Source organism: Ruditapes philippinarum, unplaced genomic scaffold (genome assembly GCF_026571515.1).
Source record: "Ruditapes philippinarum isolate M1 unplaced genomic scaffold, ASM2657151v2 ctg1078_1_1_1_1, whole genome shotgun sequence".
Classification (NCBI taxonomy): domain Eukaryota; kingdom Metazoa; phylum Mollusca; class Bivalvia; order Venerida; family Veneridae; genus Ruditapes; species Ruditapes philippinarum.
The window spans coordinates 313,611-338,981 of record NW_026854045.1 but is presented as its reverse complement, the minus strand read 5'-3'; the positions used below and the strand labels follow the sequence as shown (position 1 = coordinate 338,981).

At 33.1% G+C, this 25,371-nt stretch overlaps 1 protein-coding gene across 1 annotated transcript; it reads left to right on the top strand.

The window, feature by feature from the left end:
- Nucleotides 1–2: 2 nt before the first annotated feature.
- On the top strand, nt 3–24,935 carry LOC132738780 (valine--tRNA ligase-like). Its single transcript, XM_060726374.1, has 24 exons — nt 3–153; nt 1,433–1,517; nt 1,866–1,960; nt 2,173–2,288; nt 2,637–2,801; nt 4,244–4,325; nt 4,874–4,993; nt 5,570–5,678; nt 6,676–6,855; nt 7,420–7,730; nt 8,293–8,375; nt 9,153–9,228; nt 9,612–9,717; nt 10,421–10,491; nt 10,970–11,095; nt 11,465–11,569; nt 12,345–12,492; nt 14,327–14,454; nt 14,704–14,859; nt 18,599–18,793; nt 20,926–21,037; nt 21,913–22,085; nt 23,643–23,771; nt 24,631–24,935. The coding sequence occupies exons 1-24, from the start codon at nt 34–36 to the stop codon at nt 24,709–24,711; spliced, it is 3,072 nt and encodes a 1,023-aa protein (XP_060582357.1). The 5' UTR covers nt 3–33; the 3' UTR covers nt 24,712–24,935.
- Nucleotides 24,936–25,371: the final 436 nt, after the last annotated feature.

The following is a 25,371-nucleotide window of genomic DNA, read 5'->3' as shown; positions in this document are numbered from 1 at the left end:
ACGGTACAGTCCAAAGTGTTCCAAAAATTCAAGATGTCAGCCTCCTGGAGCAACATGAAAGTGATTTATGATAGAATCGGCTTAAAATTGTACAAAACTATAGCATTTAAAGATATCTACCACATTGTTAAATTCCGAAGTTATTGTGCAACAGTACGTATCTCATCAGATGTGTTGTTATAAAGAAACCTTTCTGTACTGTTGGTGTATTTAAATAAATTGTAAAATTTGTACTCAAATATTAACGTACCAAATTAATTTGTAAATGGTAAATTTTTATGAATTTTCTTGTACACCATAAAGAAATATTTCCCAAAATGCTATTTTCTAAAAAATACCCTTTCCTTATATATATAGGTAATAATATGAAATTAGGCAAAGCCTATGCACGGGGAAGTCGTTAAAAATTCCTTTCACTCTTTCCGTTTTAAAGGTGTCATTCGGTATTACATGCACCGCTTCCGTTTTCACTCAGAACACTCGACGTTTTTTATTTATCCGAAAAGTTGAGATTTGTTCCGTTATCGGAATACCCCGCCTATAATCATTGAGTTACATTGTAAATGGCGGTGCCCGACTAGAACTGACACTGAAAATTTCATTGATAGGTATAGAATTCTATATATTTTTTAATTGTTTTTTATTTGATTTTCGTTTAAATATACACGTGTAGTCTATAGCCGGGCAAGCCAAAGCCCGGACCCGCTTCGCGGGTCCGGTCTTTGACTTCCCCGTATGAAAGTAGACAAAGCCTATGGACATGGAAGTCGGATAAAAAAAATGTTCATTTTTATTTTACAATTTTCTTTCTTAAGGTGCCATTCAGTATTTCATGCAATTGTTCTGTTATCAAAATACCCCGGCAATTTTTATTGAGTTACATTGAAAATGTTGTTGCTCTTCTAGAATTGACACTGAAAATTTCACTGATATAGAATTCTATATATATATTTTTATTGCTTTTTATTTGATTTCCTTTTAAATACAGATATGTAGTCTACAGCCAGGCAAGCCAAAGCCTTTGGCTTCCCTGTATGATATACATGTGCACTTTACAGAAGTCGTGATAGAGGCAAAATAAAATGAGACAAGCAACTACTAACTAGAAAACCAGTCTTATGTTAGCATCCAATTAACAGTCAATTGATTGATAACCTTTAACTGAAGTGCTCTTTTCATTAAAAGTTTTCATATCATCATGTTAAAAACATTAAGATACTAAATGGCTGTTATAATCTTGGACCAGTTGGCTTATAATTCTCTATTTTTAGACAAAAACAGTATTGATAGTGATAATAAGTAGCTATTGTAAAAAACTTCTTTTATATGCATTATTACATGCAATTTGTATTCTTTCTTACAAATACAATGTATTTTACAAAAATGGGAGATACATTAAACTGTCTAACAGGTCTGTTATTTTTGATTTCAGAGTGCTCCACAAAGTGCTGATAGTGGTAAGAAACAATATATAGCCACAGATTACACATGTCCTACTGCACCAGGGGATAAGAAAGGTAAATACCGACTGTATAATTACATGTATCTATGAAGCCTATTTCTGTTTTGTTAGAATTCCCACACCAGAAGACTGCTTACTAGGTTTTTGTAAACAGTTACTTCACACCAGTGTGAATTGAGGAAATTGAAAGAGAATCTCACCTTTAATGGATTCGAACCCATGACCTCAGAATTATGAGTCAGATGATAACCTACAAACAAGAAAGAAAGAAACAAACACTTGGGTATGATTTTACAATGTTATTAAATGACACAAAATTTTCTTCAAAAACAAAACGGCAGTCCATCAGTTACTCAATTTACATAAAAGTGTTAAACATAATGTTGCCCATTTATTATAACAGACACAACATGTGAACTACCAGCAGCTTATAACCCCCAGTATGTGGAGGCAGCATGGTATGAATGGTGGATGAAGCAAGGTTACTTCTCCCCTAAAGTAAGTTTTTGAAAAAATGATTCAATCAGAAGTTTTCATACCATATTTGTCAAGTTTACATTTATTTATTAAGATCAGTTTTGAATGGAAGATAATTATCTATAAATGATAGTCAGAGATATTATTATTGTGATAAGGGTGCATAAATTATCTTCCAATTTTATGTACCAATGTATTTTATGTGTGTGTGATTTTCTGTCTATCATTTGAAGGAAGGAGTGGATAAATCAAAGAAGTTTGTTATATGCCTACCTCCACCAAATGTAACGGGAACTCTTCATCTTGGCCACGCTCTTACATGTGCTGTACAAGATGCTATTGTTAGATGGTAACTCCTTTCTTATATAGTTTACAAAGCAATGTCTTAGATCATTGATAACCTATAATCTAATAAATTTGTGCAATGCATTTGCCCTCCATTGAATTTGGTGCAGTCCATTCAAATTTAAAAGAATGATATCAAAATACAAAATGTAGAGACTGGCTTAAACAAGCTGAGTTTTACTGAAAGTTTTCAGTTCCTTTCAGCAATATAATTTTTTTTGCTTGTATATTTTTGTTATTAATTAATACTGTATGAAAAGAGAATAATTTATACTGTATGAAAAACAATTTTTAATGAATTAATTCATCAGTGTTGATGTTCAAGAATTTTATGTGATGTTATATCATAAAGGCATCGTATGAGGGGGTATGAGACTCTATGGATACCTGGTTGTGATCATGCTGGGATAGCTACACAAGTAGTTGTGGAGAAACAGCTGTGGAAGGAGGAGAAAAAGACGAGGCACGACGTTGGCAGAGAAGAATTTCTACGACGTGTTTGGAAATGGAAAGAGAGGTTTGTGTAGATTTAATTTAATGTCAGGTAATTTGATGGTATGAAACTATCTTTACAAGTTATTCTAACACGACCTGCATTTTTCCCCATTGAACATAGAAGAACCAAAAGTGTGTGTGTTTTATGCGATAAAATCACAGTTTGACGTTATATATTTAGACATGTGACATATTTCATTATACACGTGACGAAACCACTAAAAATGTGATGCGCTGAAAATAAGTATGGAAACAAATCAGGCGCAATATAGGTTAATATCAGGTACGGCAGCATTTATTTGTTGATGTTGTGTTAGAATCGAAATAATATATCCAAAACAGTGATTTTATCGCTTGATAACATCACTGTTTGTTGTTTGGATGCGCATCATTATATCACTCAGGCTTCACCCTCGTGATATAATTCCTCTCATCCGAACTCCAAACAGTGATGTTATTGAACGATAAAATCACTGTTTTGGATATATTTTTTCTTAAATAAAACAAGTACCATGTTTAAAGCAGCACACCTCCAGATTCATGTTAATTTCCTTAAAAATTTTGGAAATGTATTAAATAATTTTAAAGTAAAATAATGTGAGGTGAACAAATAAAGTAATTTACATATTGCAATCAGCTATTACAATCCATGAAAATTACCAAAAAGTGGTCAACATATGCAAAACCATCCCTTACTGCATTAGTAGCGCAGTAGAAATATGGTGATAAAATACTTAAACGGCCATAACATGTAAAATATAACTTGGATCTTGATTTTATTACCTTGCATGAAAGTTCAGTGCATTTTTTTCAATATTGATTTTCTTGAAATATTTTGGCTCATCTAGAGGCGTGCAGCTTTAAAGTTTAAAATTATTTGAATAACACATGATAATAAGTACAGCTTATGAATATCAAATTTCAATATTAATCTTGTTTTGAAAAAATGAGCTGATACAGGGGCACAAAACACAAAAAAAAATGAAGATACAATATCAGTCATTTGCTGGAAAGACCTTTTGTTTTCCTGTCATTTTTTTATTCGAAATTCAGAATGCAAAACTTGAGAATTGGGTGTTATAAAGGGAGGCAACTTACTTTTGAGAAATGTGTATTATAATGGTGGGATGGATGTAGCTGAGTGGTGAAGGTAGTTTACTTCAAACCACTTGCCCCTCACTGCTGTGGGTTTAAATCTGGCTAGAGACTTACTCTTATGTGAAGCAACAATCCAGTTAACTTAAAAATGTCAGTGGTTCTACTCAGGTGCCTGCTCAAGTCTGAAACTTCAAAGGATACAAGGACAGGCATAAGCCACCTAAGGTCTTCCACCACTAGTAAAGCTGGAAAGTTGCCAAATGTCCTGTACTGTGTTGGGGTGATGTAAAACCCAAGTAAAAAAAACAACAATAAAAACAGAAACAAAACTTATGCTTAATACTATGTACATGTATTCTCTTTCAGTAAAGGTGATACCATATATGAACAAATGAAGAAAATGGGGGCATCTCTAGATTGGGAAAGAGCTTGTTTTACTATGGACAAGGTAGAGTTTAGACAAAGATAACCAAATTAAGTTCTTTAATTTGACAAAAGTAAGATCGGAAAGAAAGTTACTTGTTATAAAACTAATGAATGGCAAGAGGTCATGGAAATTACAGTAATATCCTAGGGTTATTATAAGAGTATGGTACTTTATCTGCAACTTATATCATTTGGCTTGAGTGCAATTTGCTATGCAAGGATTGCGTGAGGAAGTGTAATATATGATCAGGTATGTTAAAATGTGTAACAGTCAAATACTCTTCCTAGATCAAGGACTCTTTCAATGACACTATTATTATCCACAGTGCATAAACAAAATGTACTTCCTGTATCAGATAAAGGTACAAGTTAAATTATATAGGCTCCAAAGTAAGGTACTGTGATCAGAAGTGGCAGGTGCTTGAAATTGCAAGATGGTACATATTGAATTGTATGGGCTAGCAAGACAATTTAATGTGATTTTTTGTTTATCTACTATGTTATATTCAGATTTTATATCTAAATTCTTGATTTACTGTTTTTAAAAACTAAACTCCTTTTCACTATCAGAAAATGAGTGCAGCTGTCGCTGAAGCATTTGTGAGACTACATGATGAGGGTCTGATATACAGATGTGATAGACTAGTGAACTGGTCATGTGAACTGAAGTCAGCTATTTCTGATATAGAGGTAATATTGCTACCACCAAATGCATTCGCTATATAATTCAGAAAGTTCTTCTAGGTTATAATGGTAGGTCTCATACCAATATATATAACACTTAACAGGGGCTTTCTGTAAAATGCTGAGTGGTTTAGGTGACTTGCCACTCACAGCTGTGAGTTTGAATCTGGTCAGAAACTTTGGATTTTTTCAAGGAAGCTAATTAAGCTTGCTTATGGAAGGCAGGGGTTCTACTCTGGTGCCTGTTCATGCAAGACATCCACATCTACATCCACTAGTAAAGCCAGTAAGTTGCCAAATGACTATTTAAGAGTAGGATTTAAAGAAACTTATTTTAAAATAATCATTGCGCTAACATTGTAACATGTTTTCCAATGAATTGTTTCCCTTTGTAAACTATGAAAATTTCTTCTTTACCCAATCTATTGTTTAAATTGCAAGCATTGAGAATAGTTAGGCACACTGTTTCACCAGAAGCTCTCAATCTTAAATGTAAATGAGAATTTCTAAGAAATGTACCGTCTTTTTATCATATATACTTTTTTGTTAAAATGATCAAACTGTACTTTTATAATTACACAGGTAGAGAATGTCGATGTAAAAGGGCCGACTAGATTATATGTTCCTGGTTACAGTAAGCCTCAAGTGTTTGGAGAGATGGCTTCTTTTGATTACCCAGTTCTTAATTCAGGTTTGTTTCTAAAAATAATCCAGAATGTTCTGACTTTGCTAACATAACCTTCACAGTGTTGGTATGATGTAAAATCCAACTTAAACAACAATAATGTATTTTACATCTAAATTAAAATTTGCTATCAAATGTTTTGCTACAGTTGGTAATTCTATTTTTAAAATATGATCTGATATTATTTAAACAATACAGGCAATAATTTATATTCCAAAAACAATGAATGAAATGAAAAGAAACATTAATTAAACATACACATATAACAAATAAATTATAAACTAATGTTTATTGAAACAGAATATTGGTAACACATAAGTAGGAAAAGTTCATTCAAACAAAAGAATGCATCAGTTTATATAAGTACATCATATGTTACATTCCCATGAGGCAAATACATTAATCCATAACATGCTTAAAGTATTAAATGAAATTGCCAAGCTTTCTTTTTTGGAACGGTCCATTTTCAGTTTTTAGGGATATCAAGACAAAATTTTTAAATTAGTCAACAATGTAGAGCCTTGTCCGACCGCACAGATGTGTATCTATGCTGGTTGCAAAGGCTCTTCACTTTCAGGTTTTAACAGCGTAAGGGTTAAAGAAATACAACTGCCTCTGTGGTCGAGGGGTTAGAGTTGGTGACTTTTAATCCAGTTACCTCTCTGGCGTGGGTTCGATCCTCGGGAGATGCTTTGGTAGTTTAGCGCGGAGGAAGGTAGTCTAGTACAGGTGTAACTCTCCAGGAACGATGGCTAGGAAACTACCCGCCTATATGACTGAAATACTGTTGGGAAAAGGCGTAAAATGAAACAAATAAACAAACACACAAAACAAATGCCATTGTATTGATAAAACACAGTTTTTGGCGATTTGGTATATATATAAAGAAAATTCGGGTCATTGGAATGCACATATGAATATATTTTTAAAATGGTTTTAATTAAGCTCATGGCACACTTTAAAATTTAGCATAACTAAATAAATTAATATATTATTTTTAAAGATGAGAAGATCACAGTGTCAACAACTCGTTTGGAGACAATGCTGGGTGATACAGCTGTGGCCGTCCACCCGGAGGACCCTCGGTATAAACATCTGCACGGACAGTTTGTCCAGCATCCACTAGATGATAGACGTATTCCTATAATATGTGATGATTATGTGGACATGAACTTTGGCACAGGTACTTAGAATGAACTCCACTTAGGCTCCAAAACCCTAAAAACATGAAATTTGAATTTCTTACGTAGATCAGCAGGGGAACTTAAAATAATTATTATGGAAAAGTGCAAAATGAAATTGTTAGTTTTAGTAATTTCTTTCAGAATATAAATTATATGATAAGCAAGAAAAAAAGTCAAACACTGGCTGCTAACAGAAGGCAATATCTATTTCTCTGGTAACAGTTTAGAGGAAACTCGCTTAGCCTGTAAACAGTCAAGGTAAATCCTGTAAGATTCTTACAAAGCTCAATTTGTGATGAAAACTAGGAAACAATGTTGAGAACTGTTGTCAAATGATGAAACATGCTTGTGATAGAATAGGGCTCAAACCAACAAAGAGAGATCTAACCTACAGTCCCTGAGACTGAGTGGTAGACGACTTCTCCAGAAGACTATCTCACCATATTTTTATTATGACCTTATAAGTATTGTTAATGTTTCTTACAGCCCAGCAAAATTTGATTAATTTTTTGTGTGTATTATTCAGACTGAATTATGTCCCTTGAATTATTTATATATTTTAGGTGCAGTCAAGATCACGCCAGCACATGACAATAATGATTATAACATCAGTGTCCGTCATAAACTACCTTTAATAAACATTATCAATGACACAGGGGAAATGGAAAACGTTCCCGAGGCATTTATAGGGCTGAAGAGATTTGATGCAAGGAGAGCAGTTGCTAAGGCGTTGGACAAGAAAGGATTATATAAAGGGAGGAAACCTCATTCAATGGTGTTACCTATATGTAGTAGATCTAAAGATGTGATTGAACCAATATTAAAGGCACAGTGGTATATAAATTGTGAAGATATGGCACTAAATGCAGTGAAAGTAAGTTATTGTTTATATCTTTGGGGGCATGGGGATGGTGAAGTGGGGGAAACATATATATCTTAAAACTTATGCTGCTATTTATTGGCAGTTCTATATCATGTAGTGGTGACGTTTATGGTAAAGGGATATGTATACTTGTAGGATGATTCTGGGCTCTGATGAAAGGGCAAAGCCCTCTTTAAGCCCCTCTTCTTTTGACAAACTTTCGCCACTACTTCTTGTTGGTCTCATCACTACTACAATGTATATTTATTCATATTCACTTCAGTTCACTCTGCTGTATAATTTTTACAGTATAATGTTACAGTAACATTTTAAACTTTATATGGAACTTCTCCGGTCCAGTGTTGATGTGCTGTCTGATTTCTGATCTTGATGCGCACTTGTCGGGTTGGTAGAATAAATCGCTAGGTTGAGGACTAAAATTGTCAAATAATGTCATCATAATTATTTTGGTGAGCCTGAAAACCTAGGTAAACCATTAATTAACAAAGAAATGATGTTAAATAATTCTGAGAAAAATGATAATTTGTGATATATTTGTACTTCACTACTTCAGGTAGTAGAGAATGGGGATTTGACCTTCACACCTGACTATTATAAAAAGATTTGGTATGAATTCCTGAAAGATGAAAAGTCAAGGTAAGATTTTTTATTGAAATTTCGAGTCAGAGAACAATAGATAATTGCATCCTTCCTAATCTCTTCCCCCATAACCTATTCAGCTAAGGATAAAATTATGCGTACATGTCCTAAATTAGGCAATACGAAGAACTAGAATGTATCTTGTAAGACTTTTGCATGCTTATATACATTTAGGTCTTTTTTTATACAAAATACATTTGTACCTGTTATTTGATTTATGGAAGTGATAGTCTTGAAAAGCACCATCAACTATATCATTATTGTCATGCCATAGTTGTTGAATGGTTAAGGTTAGTAACTTTTGATCAGTTATCCCATCAGTGGGTGGAACACGAAAGGAATTCTGTGTTATTATATGTGAGGAAGTTGTCAAACCTGTACACACAAGGTATGTAAGGTTGGTAGCTTAAACATGTACTGGAAATAACTCACATAGTGGCCTCTGAGCAATTGTGCATTAGTTCAGTTTGATAGTTTCAATTTGAAAATTTGTCAGTTAGTTTTTCTGTAAGATGAACAACCCACTCTATATTTGAAATTTGAGTGTCCAAAATGTGTCTTATTTATAAGTGGAGATGGGTGGTAACCATTACAGTGTCAGTGTTAGTTAAATCTCAACACACATGATCATAAAGATTATATTTTTAAGTCATATTTGTAATATGCTAAGTTATGTATAATGATATACAAACCATAAAATTTAATCATGTACGATATATCTTTAATAACTAATGCAGCAAAATATATAACTCCGTAGAACTGTTTTCTATTCAGGGACTGGTGTATATCACGACAGATATGGTGGGGGCATAGGATACCTGCTTACAAAGTTATTCAGAAAACTAATCAGGTACATATTTACAGATACATATTTTATAGCATTTTACATTTTAAACATTGAATAATATCATCATTAATGATGAATTAACCACTGTAGACTTGAGGTCAACAGGTAAACTGTTTCATAGTTCAAATTAAAGGGGCAGATTATTGATCCCCTGTGATATAACTACAACAGCTTTGATTATTTCTTTTTCTATTTTCATACAGACACAATCAGTCAGTGCCCCACTCCCCTCACTCATCCCAAAAACTGAACAATAAAAAAAAAACTACAAAAAAACAAAGCAACAAGAAATGAAACAGTTGTATGTTTATATATCCATACAATGTTTATATATTAAAAAAAAAAAAAAAAAAAAAATAAAACATTGTTTTATTTTATTTTTACAGAGAACAAGTGATGAGTTATGGGTCAGTGCCCACACAGAACATGATGCCTACATCAAAGCTGAGAAACTGTTTTCATTAAATCCAAATGAGTTCACACTTCAACAAGGTAGTTTATATATGTATATTTTAATATTATCTTTATTTCACATTTAACTCAACTTATCAAACAAATTTTAGGGGCTATCCTTCTTCCTCTGGTATCTGTACTTGTATATTTAACTGTCTGTTTATTTCTCTTATTTAGCTTAATTAACTATTGAATTATTATGTAGAAAAATCCTACTCACGTTGGTGTAGTCATTTGCTAAACACTTGGATAATGGTTTTCCTTACTTCAACTTAAGTCATTAATGACTCAAATATGAAACTTTAAATATATGGCTGAGATTTTATAATCCTATAGGTCACTATCAAAGAAGTGTAACTTTAACATGAAATGTATTACTGAATTATCTCCATCTACAAAAAATTTTTTTTTTACATATCTCTTGCTTTTGCGTTCTATTACTGACATGTTGTCTTAAAACAACTTGTTTTGATTATTCCTTTATCTTGTATATGTAAATTGAGATCATGTATGGAATATATTAAAATAATTAATTTATAAAGTTTCATGGTTCAGCCCAGGTGCCTGTTGACATTGTGGCTGAAATAATAATACTCTTACATTATTATGAGTTTTTCCCTTCTAAATTACTTTTACTTATTACAGAGAACAATTTATTTATTATATAAATGATGGTCAACATAATTAAAAAAAACCCAAAAACTAATAAAACATATAAAGAATGTACTATTTTTTGTTATAGATGAAGATGTATTGGACACATGGTTTTCATCAGCTTTGTTCCCATTCTCTGTACATGGCTGGCCAAATCAGGTATGTTTGTTAAAATGTAAATTCTTAAATATTTTAAAGTCTCCAGCTTTACATCATAAGCATGTTTACCAGCTGAATAACTGTACCCCAGTCAATGGGCTACCCAGTAATTACTAATTAACCAGCTTTCCTGGATAACTAACCAATGTTTTACCAATTTCTCTGCAAGTAACCAACTACTTTTTACTGAAATAGGAAATTGGGAACAACTAGTGAGTTTTTCAAGGAAGGCCAGTTAAGTGTACCAACTGCTTAGAAATGACCAAAATTGTGTTGAAATTGTCATAAAAAAACAACTAAAACAGCAAATCTGGCCACAAGTGTCTATCTATAGATCTCTGCTCTAATTATGTCAGCAGGCATTTTTTAATTACAGGTGACCAGTTATACCTTGGTAAAATAAAGCAATGCAGGGTAAACTTCTTTTTCAATGTGTAATTTTTATAATTTTTGTAAACTGTTTGCAAATATGTTGCAGACGACAGATTTATTGAAGTTCTATCCCAGCAACCTCTTAGAAACAGGAAGTGACATAATATTCTATTGGGTTGCCAGGATGGTGATGTTGGGACAGAAAATGACTGGACAACTTCCCTTCTCAAAAGTAAATGTTGTCATTTTGTTGTTTGTTTGTTGTTGCTTTTTTTTATAAATTTCAAGTTTATAGTGGTTAAGTACTGTATTAAAGTTAAACAAAATTGTAGTTCAACATAATAACAATTTATTATTGTTTAAAACACCATAATCACAATTGAGTACTGTCAATGTCTTTTTATAGATGATTAAATGTAACCTTTAATATAAAAAAGAACTACTGCTTACTGCAATTATTAATATTTTTTGAGCATTTCTTATTGGCATCCTTTGTACATCTTAAAAAAAATCTAATATTTTGTTTACAAGACTGTCATCAAACTGTGAAATATTGTTGATCATTTTATAAATGTATATGACTTAAGTATTTAACTTGTAGGTTTTATTACATGGTATACTGCGAGATGCACAGGGAAGAAAGATGAGTAAATCTCTGGGAAATGTTATTGATCCAATGGATGTGGTCCATGGAATATCATTAAATGTAAGTACCTATACCATCATGTGCACAAAAGTAATTAGTCAGATAGTAAGAAATATGGCCACAGGCCTATGGTTTTTACTTTTACCTATTGATAGAATTATTTTACATCATTATTCCAAACATTTTGTAATCTTTAAATTATATAAAAGGTCATAATTATATCCTAAAATTTCTATTGGTCATAATTGTGTACTAAAATTTCTGTTGGTCTTATATCCCAATATTTAAAGCAGCACGCCTCCATATTCATCCTTATTTTCATGAATATTTTGAAAATGTATTTAAAGGTAAAATATTGTGAAATGAACAAAGAAAGTACTTGACACATTATAATCAGCACTTAAAATCCACGTAAATTACCAAAAAGAGGTCAAAATATGCATAAATAGCCCCTACTGCGTTAGTAATTCAGTAGAAATATGGTGATAAATACAACAAAATACAGTCATTAATTGCACATAAGATATAAATTATCACTTGAATCTTTAATTTGTTTACTTTTCTCAAAATTTAAGTATGTTTTTTCCAAGTTTAATTTTCTTGAAATATTTTGGGTCATCTGGAGGCATGCAGCTTTTATAGGTCATACATCAAAAAATTACTATTTGTCATTTATACAATAATTACTATATGTCATACATCCAAAAAGTAGAATTGTTAACATATCCAGATCTTTTATTGTTGACATGATGGAGTGATTAAGTAGTCCCAATTATCACCCATGTATTTTAGATATTTACTTTTTATACAACATTTCTTTTTGTTCTTGTTGAAGGATTTAAACAAGCAGGTAGAGCAGAGTAACCTTGACCCCAAAGAGGTAGAGGTTGCTAAGAAAGGTCAGCAGAAAGATTTTCCTGAAGGGATACCTGCCTGTGGTACAGATGCCCTCAGATTTGCTCTATGTTCTTATAACTTTAAAGGTAAGATTATATTAACTTTATCGCCTGTTAAGAATATTCAGGTCCTTTAATATTTAAATGGGGGCTCGTGGCCTAGAGCTGGCAAAGGTTACCGTCCACTCATTACTTGGCTTGATCAGCAACATTATATGAGCTGCTAGACAAGTTAAATATATTTTTAGCAGGATATCAGTCCAAATTTATATACAGTCTGATCCCAGTTATTCGACAACCCTTTATATCCTGCATTATACGAAGTATATCGGCGGTCCCGTTTTTATCTCTATATAAATATGAATGTATTCCAAATACCTCCAATTTTTCTAAGTAAAATTTCGGTCCCGATTATACAATTATAATAGAATATCACACCTATTATTCGAAGCCATACTAATTGGAGCTGATCCACTAGCTAACCATCCCAACTCGTGAAAGACTTTCTAACTGTCATGCATGGATTTAGGTGATTGTGATAATTTCTTGTGTTTTCAAATAAACTTTATGAACGAAAATTATGCGGGTGATTTCTCTTTTTAATTATTGGATGGTTAAAAGTATTCCCATATTATACAGAATATTTTTAGATATTTTTTATGCCCCCGCCATAAAATGGCTGGGGCATATAGTGTTACCCTGTTTCGTCCTTCCATCATTCCGTTGTCATCAGTTTCCGTTCATTATCTAAGTAACAGTTGCACACATTCAACTCAAATTTTACATTTGGATATATCATGAGAAATACAGGTCATATGTATATGTCAAAGGAATGCGTCGGCCAAGTTCGAATTTGGTCATGGTTTGATGATTTTTGGCAGAGTTATGCCCTTTTCACTTTATATTAATATGAGATTTTCAGTTTCCGTTCATTATCTCCCCAGCAGTATTACACGGTCAACTCAAATTTGACATATGGATACGTCAAATGAATGGGCAGGTCAAGTTAGAATTTAGTCATAGTTCAATGATTTTTGGCAGAGTTATGCCCCTTTAACTTTGAAAAAAAAAGGAAGTTTTCAGTTTCTGTGCATTATCTCCCAAACAGTTGTACATATTCAACTTAAATTTAAGATATGGATATGTCATAAGACTGGTCAAGTTCGAATTTGGTCATGGTTTGATGATAGCTGACAAAGTTATCCCTCTTGAACTTGAAAAAAAATCAGAAATTTTTAGTTTCTGTTCATTGTCTCCCCAATGGTTGTACACATTTAACTCAAATTTGACATATAGATACATCTTAGGAATAAGCAGTTCAAGTTTGAATTTAGTTGTGGTTCAATGATTTTGGACAAAGTTATCTCTCTTGAATGTTGGAAAAATTTTGAATTTTCAGTATCAGCACTCATACTTTTGTGGAAATGTATGTAGTCATTATTTTAGCTACAAATAGGCAATTTACAAAAGGTTAACACTGAATAGTTTCAGTGCCTTGAACTTTGTATAAAAATGGTTTGTGTTTACATTGAATAGTTTTAAGGGCTTTGAACTTAGTTTGTGCAATCAAATTTGGAATTAAATATTATAACATCTGAAATTTTGGCTGCATGCGGGGGCATTTGTGGCGTGACGACACATTTCTAGTTTTTCATTGTACACCAATTTTATTTTCATTTTGTAAGCATTCATAGTTTATATTCATCATGGTTAATCTAAATGTTTTGTTTAATGCTTTATATAGTGTGTCTTAACGAGTCTGATGGACTTATCCAAAAAATGTTTGCAGGGTACATCTGAACCCTACACATACAGAAAATACTTTTGATTCCATACACAAAAGCTTACAGAAACTAGGGTAAAGAAGTTATATGATGAAACAGAGACAATGCCTGTAAAATAATGTTTTATTTTTTTACAGATCCTGAAATTAACATGAACATTTCTCATGTACAAAGTTATCGTAATTTTTGTAACAAGATTTGGCAAGGATACAGGTTTGTGGCGGACAAGATAGGGGATGAATACAAGTCAACAATAGATCTTAAGGTAACATGCACTAATCACCTCTTTACCACCATACAATTCAATTAATAGATTTCCAGTTAATTAGAATATGGGTGACATCACTGTGTAATGTGACATCACATCTAAGAAATTTCCTATAAATTTTCAGTTAAAATATTAGTGACATCATTATATAGTGTGACATCACAGACAATTAATTGATTGTTAGTTTTCATTAAAGATATGTATAGTTTCTAAGTTTTCAACTAACATTGTTAGACTTGTTTTCAGACTCACACTATAAAAAGTCCTGTCAACAGATGGATGCTAAGTCGACTAAGTCATTTAGTGTTAAAATGTGAGGAAAACTTCGCCAGCTATGATTTACACCATGTAACACAATCCCTTTATAGTTTCTGGTTTACAGATTTCTGTGATGTATATCTGGTAAGTTAGCTAACTTTTTTTATTGTGTCAAAATTTTTGTCAGAGAAAAAAAAAGTTCTTATGAAGTGATTAATCCCCTTTAACATGAGTTTCTCTCTTTGTTTTTAGCTCGACTTTTCTATGAAAAGGGGAGCTATCCTACTCGCCCCGGCGTCGGCGTTGGCGTCACACCTTGGTTAAGTTTTTCGTACCACCCCACTTTATTTCAGAAGTATTACAAGTATGGCTTTGAAACTTACCATACTTGTTCACCATCATAACCTCCATCTACAGACAAGAGTACATAACTCTGTCAAGGTTTTTGACAGAATTATGGCCCTTTTTTGACTTAGAAAGTGTATTGAGCTTGGTTAAGTTTTTTGTACCACCTCACTTTATTTCAAAACCATTGGAGGTATTGCTTTTGAAACTGACCATACTTGTTTACCATCACGACCTTCATCAACAGACAAGAGGACATAACTCTGTCAAGGTTTTTGACAGAATTATGCCCCTTTTTGACTTAGAAAATACATTGAATATGGGTAAAATCCACTTATTGCCTTAACCCTTTGAGATATTGCTTTGAAACTTTTAATGCTATTTCACATCATTACCCCCATCTGTACGCAAGAGAAGGTAACTCTGTCAAGGATTTGTTTTAAAAATTAAGGCCTTTTATCGACTTAGAATCTTGGTTAAGTTTTTAGTACCAGTCCACTTTTTGACTGAACTGTTTGAGATATTAATTTGAAAGTTGGAATACTTGTTTACAATCATGATTCCCAAACATGTCCAGGAGAAGGTAATTCTGTCAAAGATTTTATTTGAATTATGGCCCTTAACTGTCAATGTTTTGTATTATAGGCAAGCACTAAAAAACTTAAAAAATCTAAAAAAATTCATTCCTATCCACTTGTTCACTTTACCATAAATTATGTCATATAAACATTGCTGTAATATTCAAGGGTATCAAACAACTAGTTCACTTTAAAAATACAGAGATTCTTGTATTGCCTTTTACTGCAAAAACTTTTTTTATTGGCAAGCAATAAAAAAGTCGAGCGCGCTGTCTTACGGACAGCTCTTGTTTAGCTCACCTGTCACAAAGTGACAGGGTGAGCTTTTGTGATCGCTTTTCGTCCGGCGTCCGTCTGTCGTCCGTCCGTCGTCCGTCCGTCCGTAAACTTTTGCTTTAAATGACATCTCCTCATTAACCACTGAGCCAATTTCATCCAAACTTCACAGGAATGTTCCTTTGGTGGTCACCTTTAAAAATTGTTCAAAGAATTTAATTCCATGAAGAACTCTGGTTGCCATGGCAACCGAAAGAAAAATCTTTAAATATCTTCTTTTAAACAACCCTAAGAGCTAGAGCTTAGATATTTGGCATGAAACATCTTCTAGTGAGTGTCTACCAAGTTTGTTCAAATAAAAGCCCTGGGGTCAAAATTGGCCCCGCCCCAGGGGGTCATTGATTTTCCCTATATGCATATAGTAAAAACTTAAAAAATCTTCTTTTAAAGAACCCAAAGAGCTAGAGCTAAGATATTTGGCATGAAACATCTTCTAGTGAGTGTCTACCAAGTTTGTTCAAATAAAAGCCCTGGGGTCAAAATTGGCCCCGCCCCCGGGGGTCATTGATTTTCCCTATATGCATATAGTAAAAACTTAAAAAATCTTCTTTTAAAGAACCGTAAGAGCTAGATCTTAGATATTAAGCATGAAACATCTTCCAGTGAATGTCTACCAAGTTTGTTCAAATAAAAGCCCTGGGGTCAAAATTGGCCCCGCCCCAGGGGGTCATTGATTTTCCCTATATGCATATAGTAAAAACTTAAAAAATCTTCTTTTAAAGAACCCAAACAGCTAGAGCTAAGATATTAAGCATGAAACATCTTCTAGTGAGTGTCTACCAAGTTTGTTCAAATTAAAGCCCTGTGGTCAAAATTGGCCCCACCCCGGGGGGTCATTGATTTTCCCTATAACTTAAAAAATCTTCTTTTAAAGAACCATAAGAGCTAGAGCTTAGATATTTGGCATGAAACATCTTCTAGTGAATGTCTACCAAGTTTGTTCAAATAAAAGCCCTGGGGTCAAAATTGACCCCGCCCCAGGGGGTCATAGATTTTCCCTATATGCATATAGTAAAAACTTAAAAAATCTTCTTTTAAAGAACCCAAAGAGCTAGAGCTAAGATATTTAGCATGAAACATCTTCTAATGAGTGTCTACCAAGTTTGTTCAAATAAAAGCCCTGGGGTCAAAATTGGCCCCGCCCCAGGGGGTCATTGATTTTCCCTATATGCATATAGTAAAAACTTATAAAATCTTCTTTTAAAGAACTCAAAGAGCTAGAGCTAAGATATTTAGCATGAAACATGTTCTAATGGGTGTCTACCAAGTATGTTCAAATAAAAGCCCTGGGGGGTCATTGATTTTCCTTATATGTGTATAGCAAAAACTTAAAAATCTTCTTTGAAAAAAACCCAAATAGCTAGAGTTTAGATATTAAGCATGAAACATCTTTAAGTAAATGTCTACAAAGTTTGTTCAAATAAAAGCCTGGGGGTCAAAACTGGCCCTGCCCCAGGGGTGTCATTGTTTTTAACTATATGTGTATAGTAAAAACTTTAAAAATCTTCTTTTAAAAAACCCAATGAGCTAGAATTTAGATGTTTAGCATGAAACATCTTCTTATGGGTGTCTACCAAGTCTGTTCAAATAAACAAATAAAGCCCTTGGGTAAAAATTGGCCCGGGGGGGGGGGGGGGCTATATACAGGTGAGCGACCTCAGGGCCATCATGGCCCTCTTGTTTTTAAGTCTGTGTGAATGTGTCAGTCACATTGGTGATGGATGATGGTAATTGTTAAAGGGACTCCACTAGGTTTTTTTTTACATGAAAGGACAGAATTTATTTTTTCAACATTTTTGAATAACTGTATGTAGGGTCTAGACCAATAAGTTGTGTTTTTCACTCAGATCAGCCCAAAAAACTGCATAAAAATCGATGATCTATTAAGTACCAATTGTATTTACATAATCATTATCTCTCACATGGTTTTCCATTTTAAGTGTACCAGTTGATTTATGAAAGAAATTCAATTTTTATGATTTTAGGCTAATATACCTCAGTGGAGTTCCTTTAATCTTAAACAAAATAGAAAACATTTTTTTTTTATATAAATATTATTATTTAATTTTTTTCTATGAATTTTATCCATGGTTATAATTGTAGGGCATTATCCAAGACCCAAAATTTGATTATTTTATTGACTTATGCCTCTGACTTGGTGAAAGTAAAGATATCTTTATAAAACTTTTGCATAAATGTTGTGTTTCCACAATTACAGTATGAATAAAGTTGAAACTTCACATGTATCTTAATATTTCATTTATAGGACCCTGACCAAGACCCATTACATAATCTTGAATTTTTACTGAATTATTCCCCTTGGTGAATTTCCTGCATAGATTTTTTGTAACTTTAAAGTAATGAATATACAGACATGTAGTTTGTACGGACAGCTTTTGTTGTGTATTCCTTGTTTAAAATGATTTCTTCAGTTGTGTATTCCTTGTTTAAAATGATTTCTTCAATCTGTAACGGTTTGCAAGTTTTTAGCACTTCTTTTAAGTTAAAATCAAAATGTATTTCATCATAGTTACAAATCTTTTTGCCCACATTTTCTTACATTGAAATGGAATGATATGTAAAAAATACTGTAAATTTTGTAAAATTTTCTTTTTATTGTTCAGGAATTTTCAAAACAAGTATTCCAGTCGGAAGATGACGACAGTAAATCCACGGTACAAGAAATTCTCTACCTATGTACTAGCACATATATGCGTGCAATAAGTCCGTTTATGCCATACTTGTCGGAGGAGCTATACCAGAGGCTTGAACCAGGAGCTGACAGTGTTTGTGTGGCACAGTATCCGGCAACAGATAACGTTTGTATTGAATTTTCAGAATTTTTATTCAAATGATTTTTTTTTGTAAAAGTTTTTTGGCTAATTTTTCAATTTTGAATGTTTATCCTAAGCTAGTTGTTGGTGGAGCCATAGCTATTATTTGGATGCCTTTTAACCTTTAACTTGCTGGCTTTGTGTAATTGGTTTGCCATGTTGTGACTTACAGACAGTCATCCCAAAGTTTGAAATCTTTCGATATCAAAATCCTTGACTCTGTACTGTTGGCAAAGGCTAATTACTTTCAGTTCCAGCAAGTCAAAGGTTTTTTTAACATTTAAAGATTTGTTACATACTTGTTTTAGTATTACCTTTAGTTCCTCCTGCACGATCGTAACAGGGTTGGAATTACTGGAGTCTATGCATCTCTTAGCTCAAGCAGGTGAGGTGGGGAAACGGACAAAAGCCCTCCCGGACAAAAGCCTTCCCGTCCAAAAATGACAGGGTGGACAAAAGCCCTCCCGTGAAAATGACAAGGCGGACAAAAGCCCTCCCGTGAAAATGACAGGGCGGACAAAAGCCCTCCCGTGAAAATGACTGGGTGGACAAAAGCCCTCCCATGAAATTAACAAAGCGGACAAAAGCCCTCACGTAACAAAATATATATGTATGCTACATACCTGTTTTTTTTAAATGCACTTAACATATTAAATTTAAAACATAAATATTTGTTGTTGTTTTCTATTGGTCTAAGTATATTTATGAGCTAGAACCACCTTTCATCCAGAATATACCTTTCAGAAATATTTAACGAGGTAAACATTTTCACACAGAATGTCGATCGTTTACACAAAAGTCACTTTTAAAAGTAATTGACTCATTACAAGGCACATTATAGATGTCTTGGACTTTTAATTTTAGTTAATTTAAACTTCTTTTCATCATTTATTCTGTATCAATCTTAATTTCACATATGAGTAATCCTTCATTTTTACGTGAATAAATATGCACTTACAGATTTTAGCACTTATTATTCAGATGCCTGTCAGGAATGTGCACGAATTCATACAAACACGCTTGTGCCAATGGAAAACAAACATATCAATGATTACAATTTTCATATGTTGAGTGCATTGAAAAAAAAATACAAACTATTCAATGTACATATATGTATTTGCTGCTGGAGGGCTTTTGTCCGCCCAGTCATTTTTACGGGAGGGCTTTTGTCCGCCCTGTCTTTTTTACAGGAGGGCTTTTGTCCGCCCTGTCAATTTCACGGGAGGGCTTCTGTCCGCCTTGTCATTTTTGGACGGGAGGGCTTTTGTCCGGGAGGGCTTTTGGCCTACACTCGGTGAGGTGGTTTTGACCCCTGGTGTTGCTTAAAGTTTGTATCACCCGAGGTTAGCCAAAATCGTGCGCCATATGACCTAAATTGTATTTATGTGCCTTTAAAGCAGCACGCCTCCAGATTCATGCTAATTTTCATGAAAATTTGAAAATGTATTTAACAGTATAATATTGTAGAGTTACCAAAAGAATGCAATTTACACATTATAAATGGCACTTACAGCCCATGTAAATTGCTATAAAGAGGTCAAAATATGCAAAAATAGACCTTACTGCATTAGTAACGCAGTAGAAATAGAGCTATAAATACTGAAAAATTGGTCATTAATCGCTAATAACATGTAAATTATTACTAGAATTTTGAATCTTTATACCTTTCCTAAAATCTTAGTACATTTCTCTCATGTTTGATTTTATCGAAATATTTTTGCTAATCTGGAGGCGTGCAGCTTTAAACCAAAGAAAACATACAAACAGAAAGAAAAACTTGGTTTATAAGAAGATATTTTTTACATCATTACCTATAATAGGATTCATGGGTTTTACCTTTAGATCTCTGCAATATGTTAACATTTCAAGTGATTCTTAAATATCAATGTGTATAGATGTTAATTTTTTAATATTTTGGAGAAGAATTTCATAAGATATCTTTTCTTTCATTTTAAGAATATTTGAAGTGGTTTGTGTGTATTATAAATTGAATTATTTATATATTAGATATTTTGAGAAATATGTGTAAACTAAAAATCATAAGGGAAACTTAATGCTATGCTATTGGATGTTGGATATTGTAAGAATTCTAAGATATATACTTTAATATATTACAGTATAGATGGTATAATGAAGAATTAGACAGGGAGATGGAAGTAGTTAGAGATATACGTAGAGTCACATTATCTCTAGCCCAGACATTTAACTTGACCAAGAAACATGCGGAAGGTAATACTGAATGAACGATTTTCCAGATTGTTTCTACATTTAGCACCTTTAGATCCTATCAACTGCTCACTTTCTATATAAAACTATATTTAGAACTTTAAAGAGGCCTTTAAGTTTTTCATTTTCTGTTGGAATAAAATTTATGTGTTGTTTCATTCCAAGTACATGTATATATGCAGTAATTTCATCTTCAAGACGGCCTCCCGAGAGCTATTTATAAAGCGTCATGTTCGTTTCTAAAAATAGAAGATAAGAACCATTGTATTAAGCGACCAGTTTTTGTGTTTCCCTTGCGTGATCGCCCCAAGCAGTAGCTTCAGCAAAATCATCTTTCAATGGATAGAAGTGTATGAAATTTTAAAGAGTATACATGTTAAGCTGTATATATGTATCTGTTTTCTGTAGTTTTCAAATTTTTTGTTTGAATTTTGTGGGGGAGAAAGAAAACAATATTTACGAAATAGCTGTACAAATTTTTAAGAACTCAACTTGAGAGCAAATGGCGCATCCTCAAAATCATTGTAACCCTACTTAAAACAGCCAGGATAATATTTTGCTCCTGAACATTTTATTCTGTTTTTATACAATTCTCATTTGTATTGAATAACAGGGACATTCTATGTTACAATTCCATTTTTCAAGAATTGACCATAAAATAATATAAAATTATAGAAACAATATACTTGTAATTTTACTGTTTTTTTTTTTTTTTTTTTTTTAATACATGTGCAGTAGAACCTCTATGTGTTAAACTTTGATTAGTTGATTTCTTGATGTGAAAAAGTAAAATGAAAAAAGTTCCGATTTTAGTATTTTCATTGGATATAGCTGTATATTCTTTACCACTTCCTAATTGTTTTTCTCTCATATTTCAGTATATATACAATCAAGTCCTGCCCACTGTGATATGTTTAGACAATATATGACTGTGTTTAATGCACTGTTAAGGGTGAAGTCACTACAGTTGGTCAGTGATGGTGGATCTATACCATTAGGCTGTATACATAGAGAGATAACACCAGAAATAACTGTACATCTTAAACTACAGGTAACTGTTTCTTTTATATGCCATGAATTGTTATAGATCTGGGGAATGGGGTTGGAGTGTTGAATAGCATATAGTCTTTGTCCTGCCTTTAGGCTTTACACCAGAAACATGCACATCTTAAACTGCAGGTATTTGTTTATTTATATGCCCGGCATTGATATATAGATGGTGATGTCCATGGGAGATTGAGGGGTACCTATTTTGTTTTCATCCCATCAGTCACAGACATGTTTACCATTATTCTGATGAATATCTTAAATTCACTTGTTTGGCTCCCATTTTTAGCTTGTCTGTTGAAACTAAACTTTACCAATTATGTTTATTGGGGTGTCATTGTCGTCGTTAACATGCAAAAACTTTATGTAACCCATTATTCAAGTATATTTAAAAGTTATCAGCTTGAAACTTTGTATACTTGCTTATCATGACAAGGTGCAGTTGTTAAACAAAGGGGCATAATTATACCCCCGCAAACAAACTTTAGGGGGGTATATTGGAGTCAGCTTATCATTCGGTCTGTCCTTCCATCAGTTGGTCCACATCATGGTTTCTTGATGATAACTAGAGTTTGGAATGAGGTATTGTAATCAAACTTGGTATATAGTAACCTTATCTGGAAACCCCGGTTGGTTTGCATTTGGACCCCCTGGGGTCAAGGTCACCATTTCTAGAAATAGAAAAATGGTTTCCCGACAATAATTAAAGTTAGAAATAAGATATTGTTATCAAACTTGGTGTATAGCAAGGTTATATGAAGACCAAGGTTGGAATTGCATTTGGACCCCCTGGGGTCAAAGTCAGCATTACTAAAAATAGAAAAATGGTTGCAGGACAATTACTAGAGTTAGGAATGAGTTATTGTAATCAAACTTGGTGTATGGCAAGCTTATATGAAGATCCTGGTTGGTTTTGCATTTGAACACCCTTGGGTCAAGGTCACTGTTGCTAAAAATAGAAAAATGATTTCCCAACAATAACTTTAATTAGGAATGAGATAACTTGGTGTATAGCAAGCTTATATGAAGATCCTATTTCATATTGCATTTAGACCCCGTGGGGTCAAGGGGACCATTATTAAATATAGGAAAATGGTTTCTGGACAATAATTAGAGTTAAAATGAGATACTGTTATCAACTTGGTGTATGGCAGGCTTATATGAAGACCCGGTCAGTATTGCATTTGGACCTCCTGGGGTCAAGGTCACCGTTACAAAAAATAGAAAAATGGTTTCCGGACAATAAATAGAGTTAAGAATGAGTTATTGTAATGAAACTTTGTGTATAGCAAGCTTATGTGAAGACCCCAGTTGGTATTTCAATTAATTGAAATAATTTTTTGTACACAGTTTATACTTCATTGATTGTAGGTTGAGTTAAAAAAAATTTCTTCAGACTCTAGCTCTGAATGACAACAGATACCAGTTTTGAAAAATGATATTAACAATTACCGTATTGAACATAAAAACATAAAGCTAGTACATGTATATAAGAAAGAAAAAACATTTATCATGCAACAAAGGTTAAAGTTCAAAAGGTCAAAGGTTACTTATATTACAGGGCTCGATTGATCATTCAGCTGTGTTAGAAAAGTTTGAGAAGAAAGTAGCCAGTTTACAGAAGAAACTTGATGGTATAGAGAAAAAAGTTGGAAAGGCAGCTGACAAAGATAAAAGTGCTTATAAAAAGGTATGTCTGACAAAGATAAAAGTGCTGATAAAAAGGTATGTCTGACAAAGATAAAAGTGCTGATAAAAAGGTATGTCTGACATAGATAAAAGTGCTGATAAAAAGGTATGCCTGACAAAGATAAAAGTGCTGATAAAAAGGTATGTCTGACATAGATAAAAGTGCTGCTAAAAATTGTCTGATATAAAGATAAAAGTGCTGATAAAAAGGTATGTCTGAAACAGATTAAAGTGCTGATAAAAAGGTATATCTGAAGCAGATTAAAGTGCTGATAAAAAGGTATATCTGAAGCAGATTAAAGTGATGATAAAAAGGTATGTCTGATAAATATAAAAAGTGCTGATAAAAAGGTATGACTTAAAATGGTAAGCTGTTTACATAAAGATGTGTCTGACCAGAAATAGTGTGATAAAAAGCTTATCTGACAAAGAAAATTGCCCTGCAAATATGCATGTGGTGTAATAGCTGCATCTGAAAGGGGCAGAGCACCTTTATTTACCCATAACCTGCTGGAACCAAAAGTGATTAGCCTTTACCACCATGATATAGCTATGCCAGTCTACATGTACATCTTTACCATGTTAACAGTGACTACTTTAAATTGAGCTACCATGTTCTGAGTCTGACCAGGTTCTATACTGTTGGTACTGCAAATTTTGTATTTTGATACTGAAATCCCTTTGATTTCAAATGGACTCTTCTAAATTCAAAGCAGGGCAAATCCATTATGCAGGATCTGGGTTAGATATAAACCAACATAAAATAGGTAACTTAGACAGTTTCTTGATTGTTACAAATTTGTATCAAAATTTTTTATATTATTGCATTCTTCATGGATTATTTCTGTATTCGATTTCAGATTGATTCATACAGGAGTGAGCTCGAGGTCTTTCAGAATTATATAGACACTTTAAAATCATTTGATGAAAATGGAAGATAAAAAATAAACCAATGTATAGATATATTAGCTAATGTGTAGTTTGACTGGGGGATCAATATTCAAGAGATGTGAAAACTCAAAAGGGAGGCCATAAAAAACCTTTGCAAAAGGTTGGTTTCGTGCAAAAGGCCAAGTAACTTTTCATCAGGTCTGGTTCCCAGCAGTGCCATTTACACTCCTCCGAATTTCGAACAAATTGGACAAAACATAAATCAGAGGAAACTTTTTTAGCAGACGACACTTTTCTTAGCATGCAACCTAAGAATGGATGGAAGAATGGAAAGGCAAGAACAGAGGTTATAGAGGTTATTCTATTGACCAGTGGTTCAAGGCAACAAATATATGTTATATTTTGATTTACAAATGTATTTAGATCACATGTATGTAAGGTTGGAGGGTAGTTTTTTTTCCGATTGACCAGTGTTTCAAGGTAACTAATATGTATTATAATTTAGATTTAATTTCATTTTGAAAGCGATTTTAAATGTTAAATTTACAAGACAGTGAAGGATGTGTTTATAAGTCCTTTATCTATTTCACTTGTGTGTTTGTATGACATAGATATCTATGTCTCTGCTGGTACCTTGCTGTATGACTTGTTTACTATCGGGATTGTTATGGAGCCCACTTCAGTGTTTAGAGACTTTACTTGGTTTATTT

Excerpts from the sequence above, each read along its gene's own strand:
- LOC132738780 (XM_060726374.1), top strand. The coding sequence starts at position 34 with ATGTCAGCCTCCTGGAGCAACATGAAAGTGATTTATGATAGAATCGGC. Across the intron at positions 18,794-20,925 it reads AGTATCCGGCAACAGATAAC|TATAGATGGTATAATGAAGA; the intron begins GTTTGTATTGAA and ends AATATATTACAG. Across the intron at positions 23,772-24,630 it reads ATAAAAGTGCTTATAAAAAG|ATTGATTCATACAGGAGTGA; the intron begins GTATGTCTGACA and ends ATTCGATTTCAG.